Source organism: Eptatretus burgeri, chromosome 11, assembly GCF_056783735.1.
Source record: "Eptatretus burgeri isolate ZD-2024b chromosome 11, Ebu_testis_v1, whole genome shotgun sequence".
NCBI lineage: Eukaryota > Metazoa > Chordata > Myxini > Myxiniformes > Myxinidae > Eptatretus > Eptatretus burgeri.
The window spans coordinates 92,135,685-92,159,579 of record NC_140971.1 but is presented as its reverse complement, the minus strand read 5'-3'; the positions used below and the strand labels follow the sequence as shown (position 1 = coordinate 92,159,579).

General features: G+C 46.0%; 1 protein-coding gene across 3 annotated transcripts in view; it reads right to left on the bottom strand.

Moving 5' to 3' along the window:
- LOC147017655 (receptor-interacting serine/threonine-protein kinase 1-like) overlaps positions 1-21,292 on the bottom strand; it is a 57,185-nt gene extending 35,893 nt beyond the window's left edge. The window contains exons 1-4 of one of the 3 annotated variants that reach the window (XM_085847400.1): positions 20,797-21,291; positions 14,077-14,152; positions 13,638-13,806; positions 645-825 (exon numbers count right to left, since the gene is read on the bottom strand). In XM_085847400.1, coding sequence (XP_085703526.1) covers positions 645-825; positions 13,638-13,806; positions 14,077-14,089 — 363 coding nt within the window. In that variant the 5' untranslated portion in view covers positions 14,090-14,152; positions 20,797-21,291. Of the gene's footprint in view, positions 1-644; positions 826-13,637; positions 13,807-14,076; positions 14,153-20,796 lie in introns of all 3 variants that reach the window. The other 2 variants (XM_085847401.1, XM_085847402.1) reach the window with 2 other exon arrangements.
- Between the last annotated feature and the right edge of the window lie 2,603 nt (positions 21,293-23,895).

Sequence of the window (23,895 nt, the reverse complement as noted above, 5' to 3'; positions counted from 1 at the left end):
CACCAATTGTGATTGGGTATCCATTATAAAGAGGGTCATATACTTACTAATATAAAGTCGATGAATAAGTAATATTAAATCAAATCGATAATACAAAAAAGACGAAATCAGTCCAATCCAGAAACCAAAAAAACCAATCGAAAAATCAATAAGCAATATTACTATCAAATTATCAATGACAATAAAATAAAATCAATCCAGCAAAGTTACTATTCCCATTGAAATGGAAACAAGATATGACTGGAGAAAATATTTTCCTTCATATATACACCATCAAGCCAGCCATGTTCATCCCACATTAATCACCTTCTGCATTAATCCCTTCCTGCGTTTATCATTTATCAAGTTGGTCTGGATAGATAAATGGCAGAGGCCATTAACAGCAAATAATTAGGGGCAGATAGAACACAGGAACATGAGAAGGGATCAACTCTGAAATAATTTAACAGTTAAATTAATTAGCACCATCGGAGATCAATCCATTGATGGGGCATGAGGATAGCTCCTCGGTCCGGACCGATTATGCCTGTGGTCTGGATGTGGACCACTGTCTGCCTTTTGAGGACCCTTGAAACCAGAGTGTAACATATTTGATGTTCTCACACAATGAAGTTGTAAAAGTTTTCCTATCAGAGCGAAGTTACCTTCGTCAGCACGTTCAGAAGGTCACCATACTCCATAAACTCCATGACCAGGGAGTATTCAACACCATAATAATAAGAGCTTTGGGATGCCGTAGCCATCATCACCCCAAAAAGAGCAAGCACATTGGGATGCTTGAACCGAAACATAGCACGATCTTCTTCTTTCAGAGTGTCATTTTTGCTTTGGAGATAGGAGAAAGATGTAATAAATCGTGAACTGAAAATGTTTAATAACAGCATAGATTCTACATCAACCATTTAAACGTCTTATAATTACAGTAAAATAACTAGTGTGCATGTTTATTGCTTTTAATGATGCATTATAAACAAGTAAATTGAAATGAAAAAAAAAGAACAAGTGAAAGGGGGAGGTGGGGGGGAAGTGGGAAGTGAAGGAAACAGGTCCATGAGAATAATTATTAAACCAAAACTTTTTCAAATGGGATATAGAATTTTCGAGGGATAGAATGAAGGCCAAGTCTTGCTGGTGAAGGTCAGTGTCAATCTGTATCGGCAGACAGGTAGAAGTAATGATGAAGGATGACATCAACAGCCAGAACATTGATTGAGGTATGCGAACCACAGGGGCAAGCAAGGAGAAGCTGATAATTTTGGACGTGAGCCCTTCATTGGAGCAAAACAGGAACGTGTAGGGAATGCTGCGTCGCAAAGCGACCAACGGGGGAACATCAGATATTCATTCATCCTACTTGTAATCCATCCATCCATTAGGACCATACTCTGTGCAGAGCGTTGGTGCCGCCGAAGCAGTCTCCTTGGCTATTGGGAACAATCCTGGACGGGTCGCCACTCCGACACAGTATACCAGCATGCTGGCACTCATTTTGCCGACCTCGGAAGGATGACAGGCAGAGTCAACCCCACCTGGTGTTAATTCAACAGCTGAGTGGGATTTGAACTCAGGACCCTAGGATCCCAAGCCCACTACCTTAACCATTAAGCCAACACCAGGCATACTTGTAATCATGTGGACGTTAAAGATTGGATCACATCTTTCACAATTAAAGGGTCTTTGAACAGGTAGTCTTCACCAATAACCAAATTGCATATTTTGTTAAAGTAAACATTTGACAAAACAAATTAATCTTGTACAACTTTCTTGTTCGATATCTCTTTGGTGGCCCAAAGAAACTCAATGATACGGCTGCAGTGGGAGATTAAATCAGATGTCACAACGATATATCACATAAGTAATCCACATGAAATACCTGAGGAGACAACATGTCAGACTTTAGGCCGAATTATTAAAAGAAGCCAAATATCAACATTTGTTTTACAACGGTCTACATCTCATGTACATGTATCACATGGATGACGTGCACATGAGGATACTTGAAAGCAACTTCACATGAATTATTAGCACGTGAAGAGACGATGTATAAAAGGCACCTATTGTCAGGTCAGGCCAGATCATGTCTGTGACTTGCTGCAGGTATCATGTAAACCTGTACTAGCCTGTTTCATGGTCGGGTTGTCAGTGACTAAACCATCTCCCCCACCAGATTTCCTGGTGAGGAGGGTGTATGGATATGGACACCCAGCAGGGTTAAAAAGAAAACCTGTCAAAGGGTAAAGGAGCTCTTTGCGAGCCAACGCCCATCCATATCGCGTGCCCGTCTATCTGCGGACATCCTCCTGCAGTGGGGTTACCTTTATCCAGGAGGTTGATGGGAGGATTTGCACTCGGCCACCGTAAAACATTTCATTTCACAAAATGTATAAAAAAACGCAAAAAAATTGTAAACCCACTCGTGGGAGTACCACCTGTGCAACTGCACTTCGCAGGGCAGCTCACCGGATGACGGGATTGGGGCAAAGCCTTCGGGACACCAATTATTTGATGATTGGAGCAAAAACATGGGGTAACCTTCCTGGGTCAGATTGTGGTGGTGTGTGTCGGGGTGGTGCTGAGGTGTCGTCCACCAAACGATGGTCTCCTCGGGTTAACCTGAGGCGGTCCATTCAGGTGGGTGCCTGGAATGTTCTATCCTTAAGGCCCTATCACACCTTGACGATTTAGCCAGCGTATGCCTGACGTATGCAAAATTTGGCTAAAATGCTGGCACACATCGAATACGTTATGGGTAAGTTTGTATACGTTAAGAGCACGCTGGCATACATCATAGTACGCTGGCTTTTTTTCGTAGTACCCTGGCATACGTCTTTGTACGCTGGTATACGTCGTAGTACGCCGAGGTGCGAGACAAATTTTCCACGCTTGAAAATTTTCGACGTATGCCAGCGTATGACTCACACGTTCCGCATAATGCTGGCCATAAGTTGTAGGCACGTTATGCGATCGTTGATACACGTCAACACACGTTACTTGTAAGTTACTCATAAGTCGAAACACGTCGAGGTAATGTTTAGCGTACCCGAAACCTATTTCTAACCTACGAGTAACGTGCTGTAGGCACGTTACGCGATCGTTGACACACGTCGACAAACGTCAATGTAATGGTTAGCATCAGTGTTCCAGACTCCTTGGTTTTTTTTTTTTCTTCGGGATGACGGTGATGTTAACACGTCGATTTCTAGTGCGGTTATAATATAATATAATTAATAGGCTGCCGCTCAACGATTTAAATCATAGCTGCACTAGAAATCGAAGTGTCAACATCACCGTCATACCGAAAGAACCCCCCCCCCCAAAAAAAAAACAGGGAGTCTGGAACACTGACACTAACCATTACCTCGACGTGTTTCGACTTATGAGTAACTTACAAGTAACGTGTGTCGACGTGTGTCAACGATCGCATAACGTGCCTACAACTTATGCCAGCATATGCGGAACGTGTGTCATACGCCGAGTCCGTCGAGAAATTTTCAACATGCTGAAAATTTCTCGACGTACTCGGAGTATAACGACGTATGCCAGCGTACTACGACATATGCCAACGTACTAAGACGTATGCCAGCGTGCTCTTAACGTATACAAAACTTACCCATAACGTATTCGACATGTGCCAGTTTGGTTTGGCAAATTTTTCATACGTCGGCATACGCTGGCTAAAACGTCAAGGTGTGACAGCGGCTTCACACTTCGATGTCGAGTGCGGTTATGATTTGAATCGTCGAGCCGCAGCCTATTAATAGCCTACGCCACGTGATCGTCGGCGATACACTGCCGCGCTATGCATAAGTTAGACTATCGTTGGGCATAGCTTGTGAACGCTGACAACACACTCAGCATTCGTTGGTATAAGTTATCTATATGTGATTGAAACGTTCTGTGTACGTTATTAATACGTTATGCATACGTCCAACACGTTATTATACGCCCAAAACTTAAAAAAAACATCAATAGTTCAGCGTACGCCAGCGTTTTACATACATTTTGAGACCATGCCATACGCTGGCTAAAACGTCAACGTGTGACAGGGCCCTTAAGAGAGGATAATCACCTGTCTCTGCTATAATCTGAGCTCTAGTGTTCGGACATCAGCATTGCAGCACTCTCTGAGGTTCGGAAACCGAATAATGGTGAGATAATGGCCAGTGGTTAAACCTACTATTGGGCTGGTCGCTCGGATGGTTACCATGCCCAAGGAGTTGCTGTAGCTGCGTCCAATAAGCTGACTCCCATGATAATTGAGGTAATACCGGTCAACGAGCATGTTATGAGACTGAGGATTCATTACTCCTTGGCTGTCATTTCCCTGGTATCTGTATATGCTCCGAATGAGGAGAGTGATCTCACCGTGAAAGAGGCATTCTATGCCATGCTCCAGTCTGTGGTTGATCAGTGTTCCAGGCGAGATACACTTCTAGTCTTGGGGGATTTCAATGCATCGACTGGAACTGATAGGGATGGCTATGATACATGTGTTGGTCCCCATGGTTGTGGAACTGTGAACCAGAATAGCACTAAGTTCCTTGACTTTGCAAGACGTCATGGACTTGGGGTGGCTGGTTCAGTTTCAGCATCCACAGGCTCATCACTGGACATGGCATTCAAATGCTGGTGGTGCGGCAAAGGAGATTGACCATGCGCTCGGTGATGGGTGCTGGAGGACGATTCAGAACGGCAGGGTTTACTGGAGTGTTCAATTCCTCAATAACGATTTGTTAGGATCACAGGCTTGTTGTAGCAACTCTGAAGTTTCAGCTTAAATCTGGGAGAATGGTACAATCCCCAGCATAGGCTGGATGTTGGCAAGCTCAAGAATGAGAGGGTAGTTGAGTTTGCGAACAGGCTGAATAGGGATTTGGGGGGGTCTGGGTGTTTTGGGGTATCCTGAAGAGTTGTGGAGTGCCTTCAAGACTACCATCCTTGATGTTGCTGGTGAATTTCTTGGAACCCACAGTCAAGCGAAAAAGAATATTGTCTTGACCAGAGTCGCAGGGCCAGGCTTAATGGAAGAACTGAGCGGTTCAAGGAGTTGAGGCCTAAAACTGTACGTGCACTGAGGGCAGACAAGAAGGCCTATGTGGGAGGAATCTGTATGGGGTAGAGCAACACCTGTGGTTCAGTAATTCTCATACTGCTTACAGAGGAACTTGTGCATTGCGTTCCTCCAAGCCCGTCCCTCGGTGTACTGCAGTTAGACTGGAGGATGGTGGGCTCTTGACAGAGGAGTCCGAAGTGAAGGCCCGCTGGGCCGGTTACTTTCAACCACTGTACCAGCTGACCCTTCAGCTGTTGAGTTGTATGTCAGGGGTGTAACCATCCCAAATGCTGACCTTCCAATGAACAGGTCAGCTGACCTGCCCACCCTCCGACGTTGATTTTGCAGGTGATTCAGTCATCTTTGCAGAGACGTTGGATATTCTAATGAGGGCCCTCGAGGTGCTGAATGAGGTGTCGGACTGCTGGGATTACGGGTTTCCTGGGTCAAAACAAAGATCCAGGCTTTCAATGACATCTTGGATGCTGCTATCTTATCTGTACCTGCTTGTGGTGAGGATGTTAAGGTCACAGAGAGATTCACTTAACTTGGCAGTGATAATCATATCTTCGCATGTTGTGAGACAGAGGTCAATAGATGTCTGGGTCGGGCCTGGGGAGTTGTGGATTCATTGGATCATGGGGTATGGCACTGTCGGTACCGAAGCAAGATGACGAAAATCCAAGTCCTTAAGTCGTTGGTGCTTCCAGTCTTACTCTACGGATGTTAGACTTGGACTTTGACCAGGGATCTGAGACAGAGACTTAACTCTCTCAGTAGTAGGTCTTTTTGGAGAATCCTTGGCCATCACTGGTCAGACTTTGTGTCCAATGAGCGGTTGCTGAGAGACTCAGATAAGATTTGTTACCTGTACAGTACGTGAGCATCAGCTGCAGCTGTATGGACACGTGGCTCGTTTTCCTGACACTGATCCTGCTCACCAGATTATCTGAGCTAGGGAGCCTCGTGAGTGGAGGAGGCCAATGGGCCAACCACTTGCCTCGTGATTGCAGCAGGTTGATCAGCATTTCAAGGAGATAGGGATGGGCCATCCATCTGCTTGGGTGACAGCCAGACAGAAGCCCCTGGAGTAGCGGTGGAAAGTTGACACAGCAACATGCTACTCCGGCACATGCTCCCATACCTGACCTGATATAAAGGCAGCAAAGGGGCAAGACCAAAAAAGGATTTCTGGGAGATCCTGCCCTTCATGCTTGAATAACAAGCAATGCAAGTTGGTGTCTATGTGAGACCATATACATACTATGCATGCACGAGTTGAGGGATGCGGTGAGTTTCAACCGCGCCTTACCCAGTGCCACAGCTTCTGCATGCATGAGTTGAGGGATGCGGTGAGTTTCAACCGTGCCTTACCCAGTGCCACAGCTTCTTACCCCAAAGTAAGGTCCCCACTTGTTATATTTTCTCTTCTTTTTTTTGTAGAAAGAGAGGCTTTTTGAAGATGCAGCACAAAAGGATGTAAAGTTTGCTTATATACAATGAAAATGTAAATAATACATGGTTACTGGATGCACAAACGATGACGCCGGAGAAAAGACAATAACAAATTGCTAGGCATGCCTACCCATCGCTTCGCTGAACGGTTTAATAAAAACATAGCATGTTGTACCTCACAAACATATTGCATATCTGAGAGTCTGAATGAGGATATAAAATGAAGTGAAACATGAGAAAAAGGATAATTTATAACAGTTGTTGTTGCTGCTGCTGCTGCTGCTGTCCTGGTGGCTGATGTTTGTGTACATATATATATATATATATATATATATATATATATATATATATATATATATATATATATATATATATATATATATATATATATATATATATATATATATATATATATATATATATATATATATATATACATACATATATTGTTACGGTTGTGGAAATTCACAGAACACCATTCAGGTTCCCCAGAGATCAGTGATGTCAATAAGTGTGTGTCCAGATTAGATTTCCCCACCAATGTCTAAAGGGAATTATTCGTGTGCCGGGTTGTGAATCTTGAGGTAGTGTTATTCTTTTACTATCTCTATTTTAAAACGAACATCTCCTCACCATCATCTCCACAAACAACGCCATCTTTTCACCAACAACAAGCAATTCAACAAACGAACAACATCTCCTCACCATCATCTCCATAAACAACGCCATCTTTTCACCAAACGAACAACGTCTCCTCACCATCATCTCCACGGCGCCGCCATCTTTATGCCAGCAACGGCATCCACAAACAAACAACATCTCCGCCGACAAACACGACGACTTCCTCGTTGGAGTGAAAGTCGGTGATTCCTACCACGTCCGCGTTTGACGGCAAGATCGGATCAGAATGACAAAAGGGGCGGAGCAAGCCGGGGGTGAAGGGTCTAAGGTGAAAGACCAAACACCACCCCCGAACCCGATAAAAGGCCGGGCTGAAACGCCGAGAAACCAGTTCGGAGTGGAGCTCTGGAGTTCGGAGTTGGGCTGGGCCGTCACAGGGTGCAGAGCTGTTGGTCGTTGGAGTCCGGTGGAGTTTGGAGCCTGGAGTCCAGTTAAGCCTGCAGTGCAGTGCAGAGTTGTTGGTCGGTGGAGGCGGCAGCGAAGTCGCCAGCCGGAGACATAACAGTCCAAAGTGATCGGGGCCCGGGACGGTCCGAGCGATGCCGAGGAGTGAGCGGGCTCTTAAAAGAGCATCAACTCCAAAAGAGCAAGGCCCGTTCGCTCCTCTGAAGCGTCGTCGGCCAGGCCCGATTGATCAGGCCGCACGGCTAGGCCTGGACCAACCAAGCCGTTGTTACACCAGCTGCCATGTTGACGATGAGACATACGGAGAGTCGCCGACCGAAAGACCCATCGAGTCGTCTCCAGGGTGACAAGGTAACCTGCACGGCCTTGCGGAGCTCCTTCGGTCTTCCAAGCTCCGAGGAATATTAAAGGCCTATGGGCCCAGTTCTCCCTTTTCTTTTCTGGGGTTTTTGCATGGAAGTCTGTGGTACCTTGTCCCTTAGGTAGAGAATTGTTATAAGTGCATGTAAATGATAATAGACAACAGCTGTAGGTCTTTTTGCTCGTGTCTTGTCCTTTACCCCCATTGCTTGCATATGTGCATGTGCAAATAAATGTCTGCATTGTTTGAAATGTCACCTGCTCGTTGCGTCCTTTCCTACCATTGACTGCCATAATTGTGTTCGGAATAAACAGCTGGTTATTAATAGCCGATAAGATAATTGGGTCCAACGGGACTTGGCACTAATAAACCGCTCGGCAATCGCAAACGGAACGGGCTGCTTAAAGCGGCTCGTTTCCGGACAGGTCCCGTTGAGGTACACCTCTCGGTAGTCTGACCGCACGAATAATTAGGTAAATCGACAATTCGGCGATCGACCCTGTAGCGCGGGCAGAGCATTAACAAGGTTGTGGTGTGGTTAAAAACACACCCGTAGTTGGATTTCGGTGTTGATCCGGAAGCTGCGACTGGATTGCCACGGTCGGTGGGCGCGTGCGGCCGGAAATTAGCTAAAGGTGGTCGTCCGCACGCCGGAGTGGCGAGAATCCACAACAATATATATATATATATATATATATATATATATATATATATATATATATATATATATATATATATATATATATATATATATATATATATATATATATATATATATATAGCTCTGGAAAAAAATAAGAGACCACTCCAAAAAAATTTTTAATCAGCATCTCTACATGTATGGCAGCCATTCCATTCCAGTGTCTGTTGAATTCCAACACAAGCACACCTCATTCTACTTAGTGAGGTGCTGATTAGGTGGTCACCTGAACCGAATCTTATTTAACAAGGAAAAGTATAAAAACCACTGCTGTGGTCATCACTATCCTCTTGCAGTAGGACCAGCTGGATGGCAAAAACAGTGCTAGTAGTACCTCAAAATAATTGGAATCAAAAAAATAACTATTGACCATGCCAAAAGAGTTGAAAAGAAAAGTTTTGAGTGAAGAAAAGAAGGGTTCAATTCTGGCTTTACTGGCAGAGGGATACAGTGAGTGTCACGTTGCTTCCATCCGTAAAATTTCAAAGACGGCGGTTCATAAGAACAAGGTCAAGCAGCAGACATTGGGGACAACAAAGCTACAGACTGGCAGAGGGCGAAAACGACTTTCCACTGACCGAGATGACCGCCAACTCATTCGAATGTCACTCAACAACTGTAGGATGACATCAAGTGACCTACAAAAAGAATGGGAAATGGCAGCTAGGGTGAGGTGCACAGCGAGGACGGTTCGAAACAGGCTCCTAGGGGCAGGGTTGAAGTCGTGCAAAGCTAGAAAAAAGCCCTTCATCAATGAGAAGCAAAGAATAGCCAGGCTGAGGTTTGCAAATGACCATAAGGATTGGACCGTAGAGGACTGGAGTGAGGTCATCTTCTCTGATGAGTCCAATTTTCAGCTTTGCCCAACACCTGGTTGTCTAAAGGTTAGACGGAGACTTGGAGAGGCCTACAAGCCACAGTGTCTCGCACCCACTCTGAAATTTGGTGGAGGATCGGTGATGATCTGGGGGTGCTTCAGCAAGGCTGGAATCGGGCAGATTTGTCTTTGTGAAGGACTCATGAATCAAGCCACGTACAAGGTTGTCCTGGAAGAACACTTGCTTCCTTCTGCTCTGACAATGTTCCCAACTCTGAGGATTGGTTTTTCCAGCAGGACAATGCTCCATGCCACACAGCCAGGTCAATCAAGGTGTGGATGGAGGACCATCAGATCAAGACCGTGTCATGGCCAGCCCAATCTCCAGACCTGAACCCCATTGAAAACCTCTGGAATGTGATGAAGAGGAAGATGGATGGTCACAAGCCATCAAACAAAGCCAAGCTGCTTGAATTTTTGCGCCAGGAATGGCATAAAGTCACCCAACAGCAATGTGAAAGACTGGTGGAGAACATGCCAAGACGCATTAAAGCTGTGATTGAAAATCAGGGTTATTCCACAAAATATTGATTTCTGAACTCTTCCGAAGTTAAAACATTAGTATTGTGTTGTTTAAAAATGAATATGAACTTGTTTTGTTTGTATTATTTGAGGTCTGAAAACACTGAATCTTCGTTGTTATTTTGACCAGTTGTCATTTTCTGCAAATAAATGCTCTAAATGATAATATTTTTATTAGGAATTTGGGAGAAATGTTGTCAGTAGTTTATAGAATAAAACAAAAATGTTCATTTTACTCAAACACATACCTATAAATAGTAAAAGCAGAAAAACTGATAATTTTGCAGTGGTCTCTTAATTTTTTTCCAGAGCTGTATATATTGGGTGGTCACGAGACTACCCTTATTCTCAGTTTTTCCGTGTCTGTATGTAATGGACAGCTCTGGAGGCCAGAGGAGTCAACGGATTTTGATGAAACTTGACAGGTAGGTTCATACCAGGATCTAGTTGTATGCTTTTGAGCACTGTTGCTATGGACGCCACCGTTGCCTTGCAACGGGACTTTGAAATATTTGAAAAATCATAAAAAATTTATTTTTGCGAAAATCAAAAATCAGCTTCCAGGCTTTTATGCGCACTATAATCAACCTCTTTGTCAAAAGATTTCAGCCCGATCCGTCAAAAACTGTGACGAGTATGCAATTATGTAGCGACCACCCATGTTGCCTACCGGCTTGTATCTATATATCTTTTTATCTATACATCTATATATCCATACAGATATATTGTTACGGATTTTAGAATCCAGTCTGATGAATGCATCCATACATCCAGATCCTCAGGCAGTTATTTCCTTAAATGCATGTTCAGATTAGCCCCATCCCCATGTCTAATGGGATCTTAAATGTGATGCGTTGAGAAGGGTCAAGGATAGATCCCCTCTCTTATGGGAAGCTTTTTTTTACGACAGACACGTTCACACACATTTATTTCACGAGCTCTGAAGCCCACCCTCATTTTTCCTCTGCAACATTCTTTCGCGAGCTCCGATGCCCGCCTTTTTTGAGAGCGCACGAGTCGTCATGGTAACCGTGCCCCAGTGGTGCGGGGTGAGCTTGGGGCGGACGGCAACCCGCGGAGATAAAAACGAGCGAGAGAAAGCGTGAGGGACGTTCTGTGAGGAGAGACGTTCTGAGATATAAAAAAGTGAGGAAAAACGAAAGAGGGACGTTCTGAGAGGAGAGATACGTTCTGAAGAGAAAGAGATACATTCTGAAGAGAAAGAGATACATTCTGAAGAGAAAGAGATACATTCTGAAGAGAAAGAGATACGTTCTGAAGAGAAAGAGATACGTTCTGAAGAGAAAGAGATACGTTCTGAAGAGAAAGAGATACGTTCTGAAGAGAAAGAGATACGTTCTGAAGAGAAAGAGATACGTTCTGAAGAGAAAGAGATACGTTCTGAGGAAAAAAAGCGTTCTGAAGAGAAAAGAGTGAGGAGAGGAAAAACGAAAGGAAAAAGCAAAGGGCGAGAGAAACGAGCAAGAAGCGGGTGTCTGACCAGCGCCGACAAGACAATTCGCCCTTCCCAGTGCTTCGGCAAGCGAGCGTGTGGGTGTGAGTAGCGCCGCCAACAAGTGAGGCACGGGTCGATCAGCAACAACACCAGGGTCTAAACCCGCGACGGACAATCTTGGTGCCCTCCAGACTTCGACTGGAGTTCAAGGCTGCCCTGCGAGAGGGTGCACGGCAAAGCTGGGTGCTGGCAACGGACGTGACACGCACGCACACATTTTCAGGACGTTTTCGCTTCACGTACGACTTTCTGGTGAGCGAGATGATTCTCCCCCTCCCCTCCCCCTGAATGATCTGCTGGGTACCCTTGTCAACCCCCGATAAGCATCTGCTCTTTGTCTCTTTCCTGGCATTTTGATTGATTTTGCTTTGAAATTCATTCTTTATTTACCTCAGCAAATAAAAGGTTCTTTTTATTTATTTATTTTATTATTAATAAATTCTTGGTCCATTTCCAACCTGTCTGTTTGCCCTTTCCTTCTATTGGTCGAGCATTGTTCGAACCGAGATAGACTGGGAGGTAACTACCACAGATTTGACCAAAAAATTGTGGGCACGCACCAGAGGTTAAAACGCTCGGCCGCCCTAATTAAAATCTAATCAGATAATATTGGTGCTTTGCCGAGGGCACGCTCCCTGCTCAGGTAACCACGTGACCTCTAGTTAAACGGAATAATTCGACGGCGGACACTGGAACTCATGGTTGACTGGGTGGCGTTCGTGGTTTTAAAACAACCCACCGTACCACAACGTTAATTGTGAGCGGTGGCCCCAGGTCCGGCTCTACCGAGGACAACTGGGGATTAATCCCCGAGTGACAAGCTGGTGTCTCGGTACCCGTGGCCGCAGCAATATCATAAGACCTGTTGCTTCATTGACGGGAATACCAATCCTTGCTGTGATGGATAATCTATGGGGCAAGAACAAAAACGGATTCCTGGGAGATCCTGTATTAATGCTCCATCCTGCTTAGAAGTTCCCCTTCTGAATTTAACTTGCATCCTGCTCCTGTATATTTCAAGCTATTGATGTGGGATCACCCCATTGTTCACACAATCAATTAATAGCACAATTTCCCAAAAAGGTACCACAAAAGGGGTGCTGATACAACTCAGGTTATATTCGGAGAATAAAAGTTACTTTGGACTAAATCTGAAGTTTCACAAGCAATGCTGAGTTTGCTTCTGATTCCATCTTGTCTACCCTGTGAATCCTCTCCTCCCCCTCATCCTTCCAAGTCTCCCTCCATGTTGTTCCTCATCCCTGGTGTTGGTGTGCTCTCCCCCTCTTCTTCTACTGTTCCTTTTGTTCTATTATGTGCTGATACATTCTATATTCTGGCTCCTCCACGAGCCTCGACTTTGCATACAAATAAATAAATATGTGTGAACAGAAGTCTGTATAACGAAGCAATGGACGAGCTATAATCTATACCAGACTCAGGTGATGTAATGGTTCGAGCATCCGCTACATGTTTGGGAGGTCGGCGGTTCAAACCCCGACCAAGTCGTACCAAAGACTTCCAAAAATGGTACGTGCCGTTTCCGCACTTGATGGTCAGCATTTAAAGGAATAGAGCATGGAGAATCCACATCAGTTGGCATCAATGGGGAGGAGGAAATTTGTCCTTAAGAAATGTCCTGCTGAGTGCAGAGTGCAGTGAGAAAAGCGGTGCTACTGTTGTGACGTCGCTGGTATGAAGAGCACCTAAGTAAGTGACCGCACTTCCCCCAAACTCAGTGGCTGTGTTTGTCTCGTCTAAGAGTCCTGTGTTGCGTCTCATCCGTATGTCCATGTGTGCGAGATATGCGAGTGGCAGCTCCATTTCGAGCTTTTGATCTTGAGAAGAAGAAGAAGAAGAAGAAGAAGAAGAAGAGGAAGAATAATAATAAGAATAATAATAAGAATAAGAATAAGAATAAGAATAAGAATAAGAAGCTTTGGGAATGCAACTGAAATCAAAGGCCAACGTGAGCAAGATAAGACGATAAACACGTGAAGGATCATGTGTATCAGTACACATGTACCGTACTCAATATATTGAGGTCCAGATCTTGTGTGCACTTACTCGTGTTGAAGTACTGGGCATATTCTCTTCAAAACCACTCTTTGGCCCTTGAAGAAGGCAAGGTGAACTGGAAAAAACATTCCATTTCCAAGTTTGCGTTCGATTTTTATATCCTCTTCCTTGATTACAAAATCCTTGAATCCATGGCACGTGGCCATTTCTTCTGCACCTGGTAAGGCGTACACAGAGGGGACCGAGACAGCCACCAAAAACATGATCACAAGTGGAATAGCAAGATTGTGATACGGAATAAATACAATGGCACATACATCATCTCTGTTAATTCAAAATAATATCTCAGATATGACACCAATCACACATTTCTCAGCTTATAATTTAACATGATATTTAAATGCAGCTTACATCTCAACACAGAACAATTGATACCACACACAAGCACCCACTTCACAACTAGGATTGTTGATAATTTCCTGTTTACCTGTAACAGACATCTGTCAACCTTTATTCAGTGTGCCAATTCCAGGGTTCAGGTAAAGGAGAACAAACCTGTCATGCTGAAAGAGGATGGGAAGGCTGAGAATTATTCCAAGATACAGTGGTATATAAAGTATGTAAAGGACATGGCTAAGAGCAAGGTAAGTTCTGAGAAGTGGAGTCAGAGTGAAGAAGGAGTTGGTGAATGAATACCAGTACCTCTGGGAATTCAGTGAATGTTGCTTATTGGAAACAGTCAGTGTAAGTTGCGTGGTGATGGTCAAGATTGAGGGAGCTACTTCATACTTGATGGGTGTGTAGTTGAATCCCAGTGCCCACTAGATACAATTTTTGACCTGATAATTGGTAACGTACCAGGAGCTCGGGCACCAGATGACCTGGACATTAGTGACCAGCTGAAGTGAAAGAAGAAACATTTTGAGGCAGGAGACATATCCTCAGCCATTAAGACCGCTGAGTTGGATAGACTGAGCGCTACTGTTGTGGGGCCAAGTGAATCGACCATGCCGAACATGATCGATGATGAAAACCTGTTGGAGCTCAGTACCTGCAAGTCTCAGGAAAAAGTGGCAGATGTGAAATTTGGTCAGCATCTCGGCTGACCACAAAGCGAGGAATTGACATCCTTCTTCTTGTGTCATTGAGTATCAAGTCATGTTTACGGACTTTCCAGGCAACATGTGCTTGATCAATCACGTCAACCTGATGACTAACGAGCTTGTTCTGTCGAAACCGTATCCAACAACACACAGCATCAGGGGGTTCCTTTAACACAACAACAATTGGGCACAACCAGCAAGGGAACAAATGGACAGGAAAAGAAAGGAAAGAAGAGGGGAGACAACACTGAAACGAGCAAGAGGGTTGGGTTAGGAAAGGTTAATGGGGATAATAAAGATTAATGGTCAGCATGGAGTATGATATGAAGTGCCGACGAACTGCCTCCTTGAAGACCCGAGGAAACAGTAGGAAATAATGGCCCATAAAGGCGTTTCCATAGACTAGAAAAACAAGGAACATAAGAGTTGAGGTGTGCAGTCAGCCTGAATTTTGGAAATTTAACCAGAAAGGGGTTATGGAAGAATGCGTGCATCCTGGAGTTGCCGGGGAGGGTCGGAGGACAAAGAGAAGATGGAGCAATGTCGGAGAAGAGGCGGTACAAAACAAAGAGACCACTGACCTGCCTGCAATGTGAAAGTAACATGCCTTGTGTTTCGGCCTCATTAAGGGACATTGCAAACAATGTTTAAAGCATTCAAATTCCACAGAATTCAGGAGACAGATGTGATGTTGGAGTACCAGCCCATAGAGGAGAGCAGTATTCCAATGAAATACAAACAAAGGCCTTCTTTAATGTGAGCAAGTCAGATTTTCGAAGGAACGACTTGGATCGACAGTCTGTGGCTAGATTTGGAGGCCAGCTTTGGTATTTCGTTGGCCCAAAGGTGGTGAGGCTTTGAAGTTCAAGAACCTGAACCTCTTCCAGTCGCAGACCATGGAAAGACAGGTGGGTTAATTTAATGATTCTTCCAAGCAACAGGGTGAGACAGTGACATTTTTTTCAAGACTGACGGACATGTTCTATGTATCAGACCAGAATGTACTCAATTCCAGATCAGCAGAGAGTGATGCAACTACAGGCTGCCAATCCAGAGTGGATGGGGGTGACGGTACGACACATTGTGTAGTCGTCCTCAAAAAGGAACAGAGGGTTTTCCAGAGCATCAAAGAAATCATTCACTGAGATGAGGAACAGAAAACTTGGCCCAAGCCTGCCTTGGGGATCTCCAGCCTCGACTGGAAGAGGGGAAGAAAGGGTTCCCTTGAAAGCAACATGTTGATCAGCGAGAGTGGAGCAAGTCAGAAATTCAGGATTATACAAATAAAAATCTCATATACTTTCTCACCAAGGTGAATAAAAAGAGTTCTGTTGAGTGTGAGTGATTGCAAAACTACTGAACTGACCGAGAGTGCGAGTGATTGCAAAACTTCTGAATTGCCCGAGAGTGCGAGTGAATGCGAAAGTTCTGAACTGCCCGAGAGTGCGAGTGAATGCGAAAGTTCTGAACTGACCGAGAATGCGAGTAAATGCGAAACTTCTGACCGAGAGTGCGAGTGAATGGGAAAGTTCTGGAGAGTGTGAGTGAATGCCAGAGCTCTGACCGAGAGTGCGAGTGAATGCCAGAGCTCTGACCGAGAGTGCGAGTGAATGCCAGAGCTCTGACCGAGAGTGCGAGTGAATGCCAGAGCTCTGACCGAGAGTGCGAGTGAATGCCAGAGCTCTGACCGAGAGTGCGAGTGAATGCCAGAGCTCTGACCGAGGGTGCGAGTGAATGCCAGAGCTCTGACCGAGAGTGCGAGTGAATGCCAGAGCTCTGACCGAGAGTGCGAGTGAATGGGAAAGTTCTGACCGAGAGTGCGAGTGAATGGGAAAGTTCTGACCGAGAGTGAGAGTGAATGGGAAAGTTCTGACCGAGAGTGCGAGTGAATGGGAAAGTTCTGACCGAGAGTGTGAGTGAATGTGAAAGTTCTGACCGAGAGTGCGAGTGAATGGGCAAGTTCTGACCGAGAGTGCGAGTGAATTGGCAAGTTCTGACCGAGAGTGCGAGTGAATTGGCAAGTTCTGACCGAGAGTGCGAGTGAATGGGCAAGTTCTGACCGAGAGTGCGAGTGAATGGGCAAGTTCTGACCGAGAGTGCGAGTGAATGGGCAAGCTCTGACAAAGAGAGAGTGAATGCCAGAGCTCTGACTGAGAGTGCGAGTGAATGGGCAAGTTCTGACCGAGAGTGCGAGTGAATGGGCAAGTTCTGACCGAGAGTGCGCATGAATGGGCAAGTTCTGACCAAGAGTGCGAGTAAATGGGCAAGTTCTGACCGCGATTGCGAGTGAATGGGAAAGTTCTGACCAAGAGTGCGAGTGAATGTGAAAGTTTTCACCGAGAGTGCGAGTGAATGGGCAAGTTCTGACCGAGAATGTGAGTGAATGGGCAAGTTCTGACCGAGAGTGCGAGTGAATGTGAAAGTTCTGACCGAGAGTGCGAGTGAATGGGCAAGTTCTGACCGAGAGTGCGAGTGAATGTGAAAGCTGTGACCGAGAATGAGAGTGAACGCCAGAGCCCTGACCGAGAGTGTGAGTGAATGTGAAAGTTCTGACCGAGAGTGTGAGTGAATGTGAAAGTTCTGACCGAGAGTGTGAGTGAATGTGAAAGTTCTGACCGAGAGTGCGAGTGAATGGGCAAGTTCTGACCGAGAGTGTGAGTGAATGGGCAAGTTCTGATTGAGAGTGCGAGTGAATGGGCAAGTTCTGACCGAGAGTGCGAGTGAATGTGAAAGCTGTGACTGAGAATTGAGAGAATGCCAGAGCTCTGAACGAGAGTGCGAGTGAATGGGCAAGTTCTGACCGAGAGTGTGAGTGAATGTGAAAGTTCTGACCGAGAGTGCGAGTGAATGTGAAAGTTCTGACCGAGAGCGTGAGTGAGTGTTTTTTCTGACCGAGAGTGTGAGTGAATGTGAAAGTTCTGACCGAGAGTGCGAGTGAATGGGCAAGTTCTGACCGAGAGTGCGAGTGAATGGGCAAGTTCTGACCGAGAATGAGAGTGAATGCCAGAGCTCTGAACGAGAGTGCGAGTGAATGGGCAAGTTCTGACCGAGAGTGTGAGTGAATGTGAAAGTTCTGACCGAGAGTGCGAGTGAATGTGAAAGTTCTGACCGAGAGTGTGAGTGAGTGTGAAAGTTCTGACCGAGAGTGTGAGTGAGTGTGAAAGTTCTGACCGAGAGTGTGAGTGAGTGTAAAAGTTTTGACCGAGAGTGTGAGTGAATGTGAAAGTTCTGACCGAGAGTGTGAGTGAATGTGAATGTTCTGACCGAGAGTGCGAGTGAATGGGAAAGTTCTGACCGAGAGTGCGAGAGAATGGGAAAGTTCTGACCGAGAGTGTGAGTGATTGTGAAAGTTCTGACCGAGAGTGCGAGTGAATGGGCAAGTTCTGACCGAGAGTGTGAGTGAATGGGCAAGTTCTGACCGAGAGTGTGAGTGAATGGGCAAGTTCTGACCGAGAGTGTGAGTGAATGTGAAAGTTCTGACCGAGAGTGTGAGTGAGTGTTTGTTCTGACCGAGAGTGAGTGAATGTGAAAGTTCTGACCGAGAGTGTGAGTGAATGTGAAAGTTCTGACCGAGAGTGCGAGTGAATGGGCAAGTTCTGACCGAGAGTGAGAGTGAATGTGAAAGTTCTGAACGAGAGTGCGAGTGAATGTGAAAATTCTGACCGAGAGTGCGAGTGAATGGGCAAGTTCTGACCGAGAGTGCGAGTGAATGGGCAAGTTCTGACCGAGAGTGTGAGTGAATGGGCAAGTTCTGACCGAGAGTGTGAGTGAATGTGAAAGTTCTGACCGAGAGTGTGAGTGAGTGTTTGTTCTGACCGAGAGTGAGTGAATGTGAAAGTTCTGACCGAGAGTGTGAGTGAATGTGAAAGTTCTGACCGAGAGTGCGAGTGAATGGGCAAGTTCTGACCGAGAGTGAGAGTGAATGTGAAAGTTCTGAACGAGAGTGCGAGTGAATGTGAAAATTCTGACCGAGAGTGCGAGTGAATGGGCAAGTTCTGACCGAGAGTGTGAGTGAATGTGAAAGTTCTGACCGAGAGTGTGATGTGATTGTGAAAGTTCTGACCGAGAGTGCGAGTGAATCGGAAAGTTCTGACCGAGAGTGCGAGTGAATGTGAAAGTTCTGACCGAGAGTGAGTGAATGGGAAAGTTTTGACCGAGAGTTTGAGTGAGTGGGCAAGTTCTGACCGAGAGTGCGAGTGAGTGTGAAAGTTTTGACCGAGAGTGAGTGAATGGGAAAGTTTTGACCGAGAGTTTGAGTGAGTGGGCAAGTTCTGACCGAGAGTGTGAGTGAATGGGAAAGTTCTGACCGAGAGTGTGAGTGAGTGTTTGTTCTGACCGAGAGTGTGAGTGAATGTGAAAGTTCTGACTGAGAGTACGAGTGAATGTGAAAGTTCTGACCGAGAGTGCGAGTGAATGGGTAAGTTCTGACCGAGAGTGTGAGTGAATGTGAAAGTTCTGACCGAGAGTGTGAGTGAGTGTTTGTTCTGACCGAGAGTGTGAGTGAATGTGAAAGTTTTGACCGAAAGTACGAGTGAATGTGAAAGTTCTGACCGAGAGTGCGAGTGAATGGGTAAGTTCTGACCGAGAGTGCGAGTGAATGGGCAAGTTCTGACCGAGAGTGCGAGTGAATGTGAAAGTTCTGACCGAGTGTGAGTGAATGTGAAAGTTCTGACCGAGTGTGAGTGAATGTGAAAGTTCTGACCGAGTGTGAGTGAATGTGAAAGTTCTGACCGAGTGTGAGTGAATGTGAAAGTTCTGACCGAGTGTGAGTGAATGTGAAAGTTCTGACCGAGTGTGAGTGAATGTGAAAGTTCTGACCGAGAGTGTGAGTGAATGTGAAGGTTCGGACCGAGAGTGTGAGTGAATGTGAAAGTTCTGACCGAGAGTGCGAGTGAATGTGAAAGTTCTGACCGAGAGTGTGAGTGAGTGTGAAAGTTCTGACCGAGAGTGTGAGTGAGTGTGAAAGTTCTGACCGAGAGTGTGAGTGAATGTGAAAGTTCTGACCGAGAGTGTGAGTGAATGTGAAAGTTCTGACCGAGAGTGTGAGTGAGTGTGAAAGTTCTGACCGAGTGTGAGTGAATGTGAAAGTTCTGACCGAGTGTGAGTGAATGTGAAGGTTCGGACCGAGAGTGTGAGTGAATGTGAAAGTTCTGACCGAGAGTGTGAGTGAATGTGAAGGTTCGGACCGAGAGTGTGAGTGAATGTGAAAGTTCTGACCGAGAGTGCGAGTGAATGTGAAAGTTCTGACCGAGAGTGCGAGTGAGTGTGAAAGTTCTGACCGAGAGTGTGAGTGAGTGTGAAAGTTCTGACCGAGAGTGTGAGTGAGTGTGAAAGTTCTGACCGAGAGTGTGAGTGAATGTGAAAGTTCTGACCGAGAGTGTGAGTGAATGTGAAAGTTCTGACCGAGAGTGTGAGTGAGTGTGAAAGTTCTGACCGAGAGTGTGAGTGAATGTGAAAGTTCTGACCAAGAGTGTGAGTGAGTGTGAAAGTTCTGACTGAGAGTGTGAGTGAATGTGAAAGTTCTGACCGAGAGTGTGAGTGAATGTGAAAGTTCTGACCGAGAGTGTGAGTGAGTGTGAAAGTTCTGACCGAGAGTGTGAGTGAGTGTGAAAGTTCTGACCGAGAGTGTGAGTGAATGTGAAAGTTCTGACCGAGAGTGTGAGTGAATGTGAAAGTTCTGACCGAGAGTGTGAGTGAGTGTGAAAGTTCTGACCGAGAGTGTGAGTGAATGTGAAAGTTCTGACCAAGAGTGTGAGTGAGTGTGAAAGTTCTGACTGAGAGTGTGAGTGAATGTGAAAGTTCTGACCGAGAGTGCGAATGAATGGGAAAGTTCCGATTGACAGTGTGAGTGAATGTGAAAGTTCTGACCGAGAGTGTGAGTGAATGGGAACGTTCCGATCGACAGTGTGAGTGAATGTGAAAGTTCTGACCGAGAGTGTGAGTGAATGTGAAAGTTCTGACCGAGAGTGTGAGTGAATGTGAAAGTTCTGACCGAGAGTGTGAGTGAATGTGAAAGTTCTGACCGAGAGTGTGAGTGAATGGGAAAGTTCTGACCGAGAGTGTGAGTGAGTGCTCCAGTACCAGCCGACGTGCGCCGTACTTACCACCAAGTCACCAAAGGGCGAGTCGGTACTCCCACTTCCGTGAAGTTCTTCACTTCCGTGCTCACCAGGCGAGCCTTGTCCACAGCGCCAGCTCCCGTGACGGAACCGAAACCCAATCTCACCACCGAGGCGGTGCTTCATTTACTCACTGAATACGTGGTTTTTTTTCCCCTCCGTGTCGTAAACGTTGAACAAGGATCTTACCTCACGGCCTCATCGGCTTCAGACGATTCCCGCCAAGTTCGTTCACCGTGCGCGGCGCGCGCTCTGTGATGCCCACGTGACCATCAGTACCAGATCCATCACGAAGCCGATCGCTTGGTTTTCTACAATATATTCCTCGAGTACAAATAGATAAAGTTGGGAAACTGTTTCTTACAACAGCAGAGGGTAAACCTTTATTTATTTTCGATTAATTTGTCCCTTGAAAAAAAATCCTCTCGGGCCTCGGCCTGTGTGGACTCGACCCATCCGGCAGATAAAACTAAATAATTGGCGTCCACATTGATGGGAAATAAAATGTCGAAACAAAGTTGTTTTTAAAGTTTTATTACAAACATAAGAGTTTTATTGCTTGTATGTTCAAGAGTTACAATTATAGTCCGATATTTTTTTTGGGATTCAATTTTTTTTCTTTGAGGGATAATCTATTTATTACGTACTAGGAAATACTGTTACGAATCTGGCAGCCATTTGCACACAACATCCAGAGTCCCCGCAGTTGTTATTTCGATAAGTACGTGTTTGTTATTAGAACCCTCCCCAATGTTTAATGGGTTGATAAGTGTCCGTGCGCTGCGGGTTTCTTTCTCGCTAAATTTTTTTTACAATACCCAACGCCAACAGATCAATCCTTCACTTCTTCGCACCATCGACGCCATTGCCGACGGACGTGGGCGGAGGTTTCCTTACCTCAGAACACCGACTCCGCCCAGGAAAGGAGGGGGTTCCCCCCTGTCCAATCACGGATGGCCAGCACATCACCCCACCAAACTCTGTCCAATCAGGGCAAAGATTACCTCAGAGCTCCGACTCCGCCCCAGAAAGGCAGGGTTTCCCCCTGTCCAATCACGGATGGCCAGCACATCACCCCAGGAAACTCTGTCCAATCGGGGCAGAGATTACCTCAGAGCTCCAACTTCGCTCCAGAAAGGCAGGGTTTTCCCCCTGTCCAATCAGAGTGAAATGAAAACGAGAGATGAACCTTCAGAGTGTAGGCTTTATTCCATTTGATTGGAGCCGCTTCTACGGGCACACCAGGGAATACAGACGCAGCATGGAGTACATAAGCAGTAAGGTATACACGCGCAACTAATCACCGCAAAATAAATCAGTATAAGCACGGAGTCCGATATACTCTCAATTCTCACCATTCAACGAGCACCAAGTGAACCGCCGACATAAAACGACAATGCCCCTGGGACAATCACCGCCGACATAAAACGACAATGCCCCTGGGACAATCACCCCCACCGTGCCGAACCTCAGCTTTATCTCTTCCGTGCTCGAGCCGGGCAACATGTGATCACACGTCACGACCTTCAATTCACCACATTCTCCCCATCTTTAAAATGTAACTAGAGGCCCAACTAACGCACCATGATTACTTCAGTACTATAGGAGTATACATTTCAAGCAACGCGAACTATCTAAACTACAGAAGCATACATGCCAAGCAGTGAGGATTATTTTGAGTTGTAGGAGCATGGACAAGAGCATCGATATATTATGTAACGAGCATATTGGAGCATGAGCATCGAGGATGCCGATAATCCCCTTTACAGATTGAGTCGGCGAGGGGGTATTATTCGTCGACCTCTCCGGGAGTAGATGGCGGTTTCACTTGAGGAAGGCTTCCGATCCTCTTGGTGAGCCTCGATTCGTGCCGGAGATGACTCCCCGATCGCTCTCGGGTGGAACGCGGCAGCTCCGTCGTCACCCTTCTCGGGTGGAGTCCCTGGGGGGGGACACCTGGGGAGGGGATGTCAGAGGGAGGTGTGCCAGATGGTGGTGTACCTGCGGGAGGAGTACCTGAGGGAGCCAAATGGCGAACCGACACAGTGGTCTCCCTGCCATCCGGGAGCCTGACATGAGCATACTCTGGATTAGTATCGTGTGCCATTCTGGTTGTGCCATTGTGCGAAATGTGCCATTCTGGTTAGCCCCGGGTGGCACAGAGACACATGGAGGTCTTGCAAAGCCCGACTGATTGTCGCCGAACAGTAGACCCGAGAGAAGGTGGCTGCAGCAGGGTTTTCCCTCCCGGGCCGGTAGACTATGTCGTAACTATAGCAAGCTAGGTCTATCCGCCATCTCATAATTTTTCATTCTTAATTTTCCCGTTCTTTTTCCCATCAAACATGAATGCCACGGATCGTTGGTCCGTAACGAGCGTGAAGTGGTTTCCCAGTAAATAATGTCTCCATTTACGCAGCGCTTCGACGATGGCGTACGCCTCCTTCTCTATTGCCGAGTGTCTCTGCTCGCTTCCAGAAAGAGTTCTCGAGAAGAACGCTACCGGCCGCCCAGACTGATTAAGCGTAGCAGCTATCGCGTGATCAGAAGCATCTGTTTCCACCACGAAGGGCACCGAGCTATCGATCGATAATACCACGGAATTACTGATATCATCTTTGAGGCTGTGGAAAGCTTTTACAACAGCGGCATCTGGTGGAAAGTTTTTGCAATGCACTAGGGGATGTATTTTCTCGGAGTATTGCGAAATCCATCTTGCATAGTAAGCGAACATGCCGATCACCCGGCGCATTGTCTGCAGGTCCTGCGGTGGGGGTAGCTCACGAAGTGGGCGCAATCGTTCAGGATCAGGCTTAATCGTGCCGTCGGCTATCGTGTAGCCGAGAAGGTCAATTGACCTTGCCGAGAATACGCATTTCTCGTAGTTGAGAGTCAGATTATATTTTCTAGCAATGCTCAAGAATCTGTCCAGATTCATGTCATGTTCCCCCTGATCCCTACCGCACACTGTGACATTGTCCACGTAAACAAAAGTGTCTTTGAGGTTTTCATCTGAGATGATGTCGTCCATTACTCGTTGGAAGCAAGCTACTCCATTCGTGACACCGAATGGAATCCTCCTGA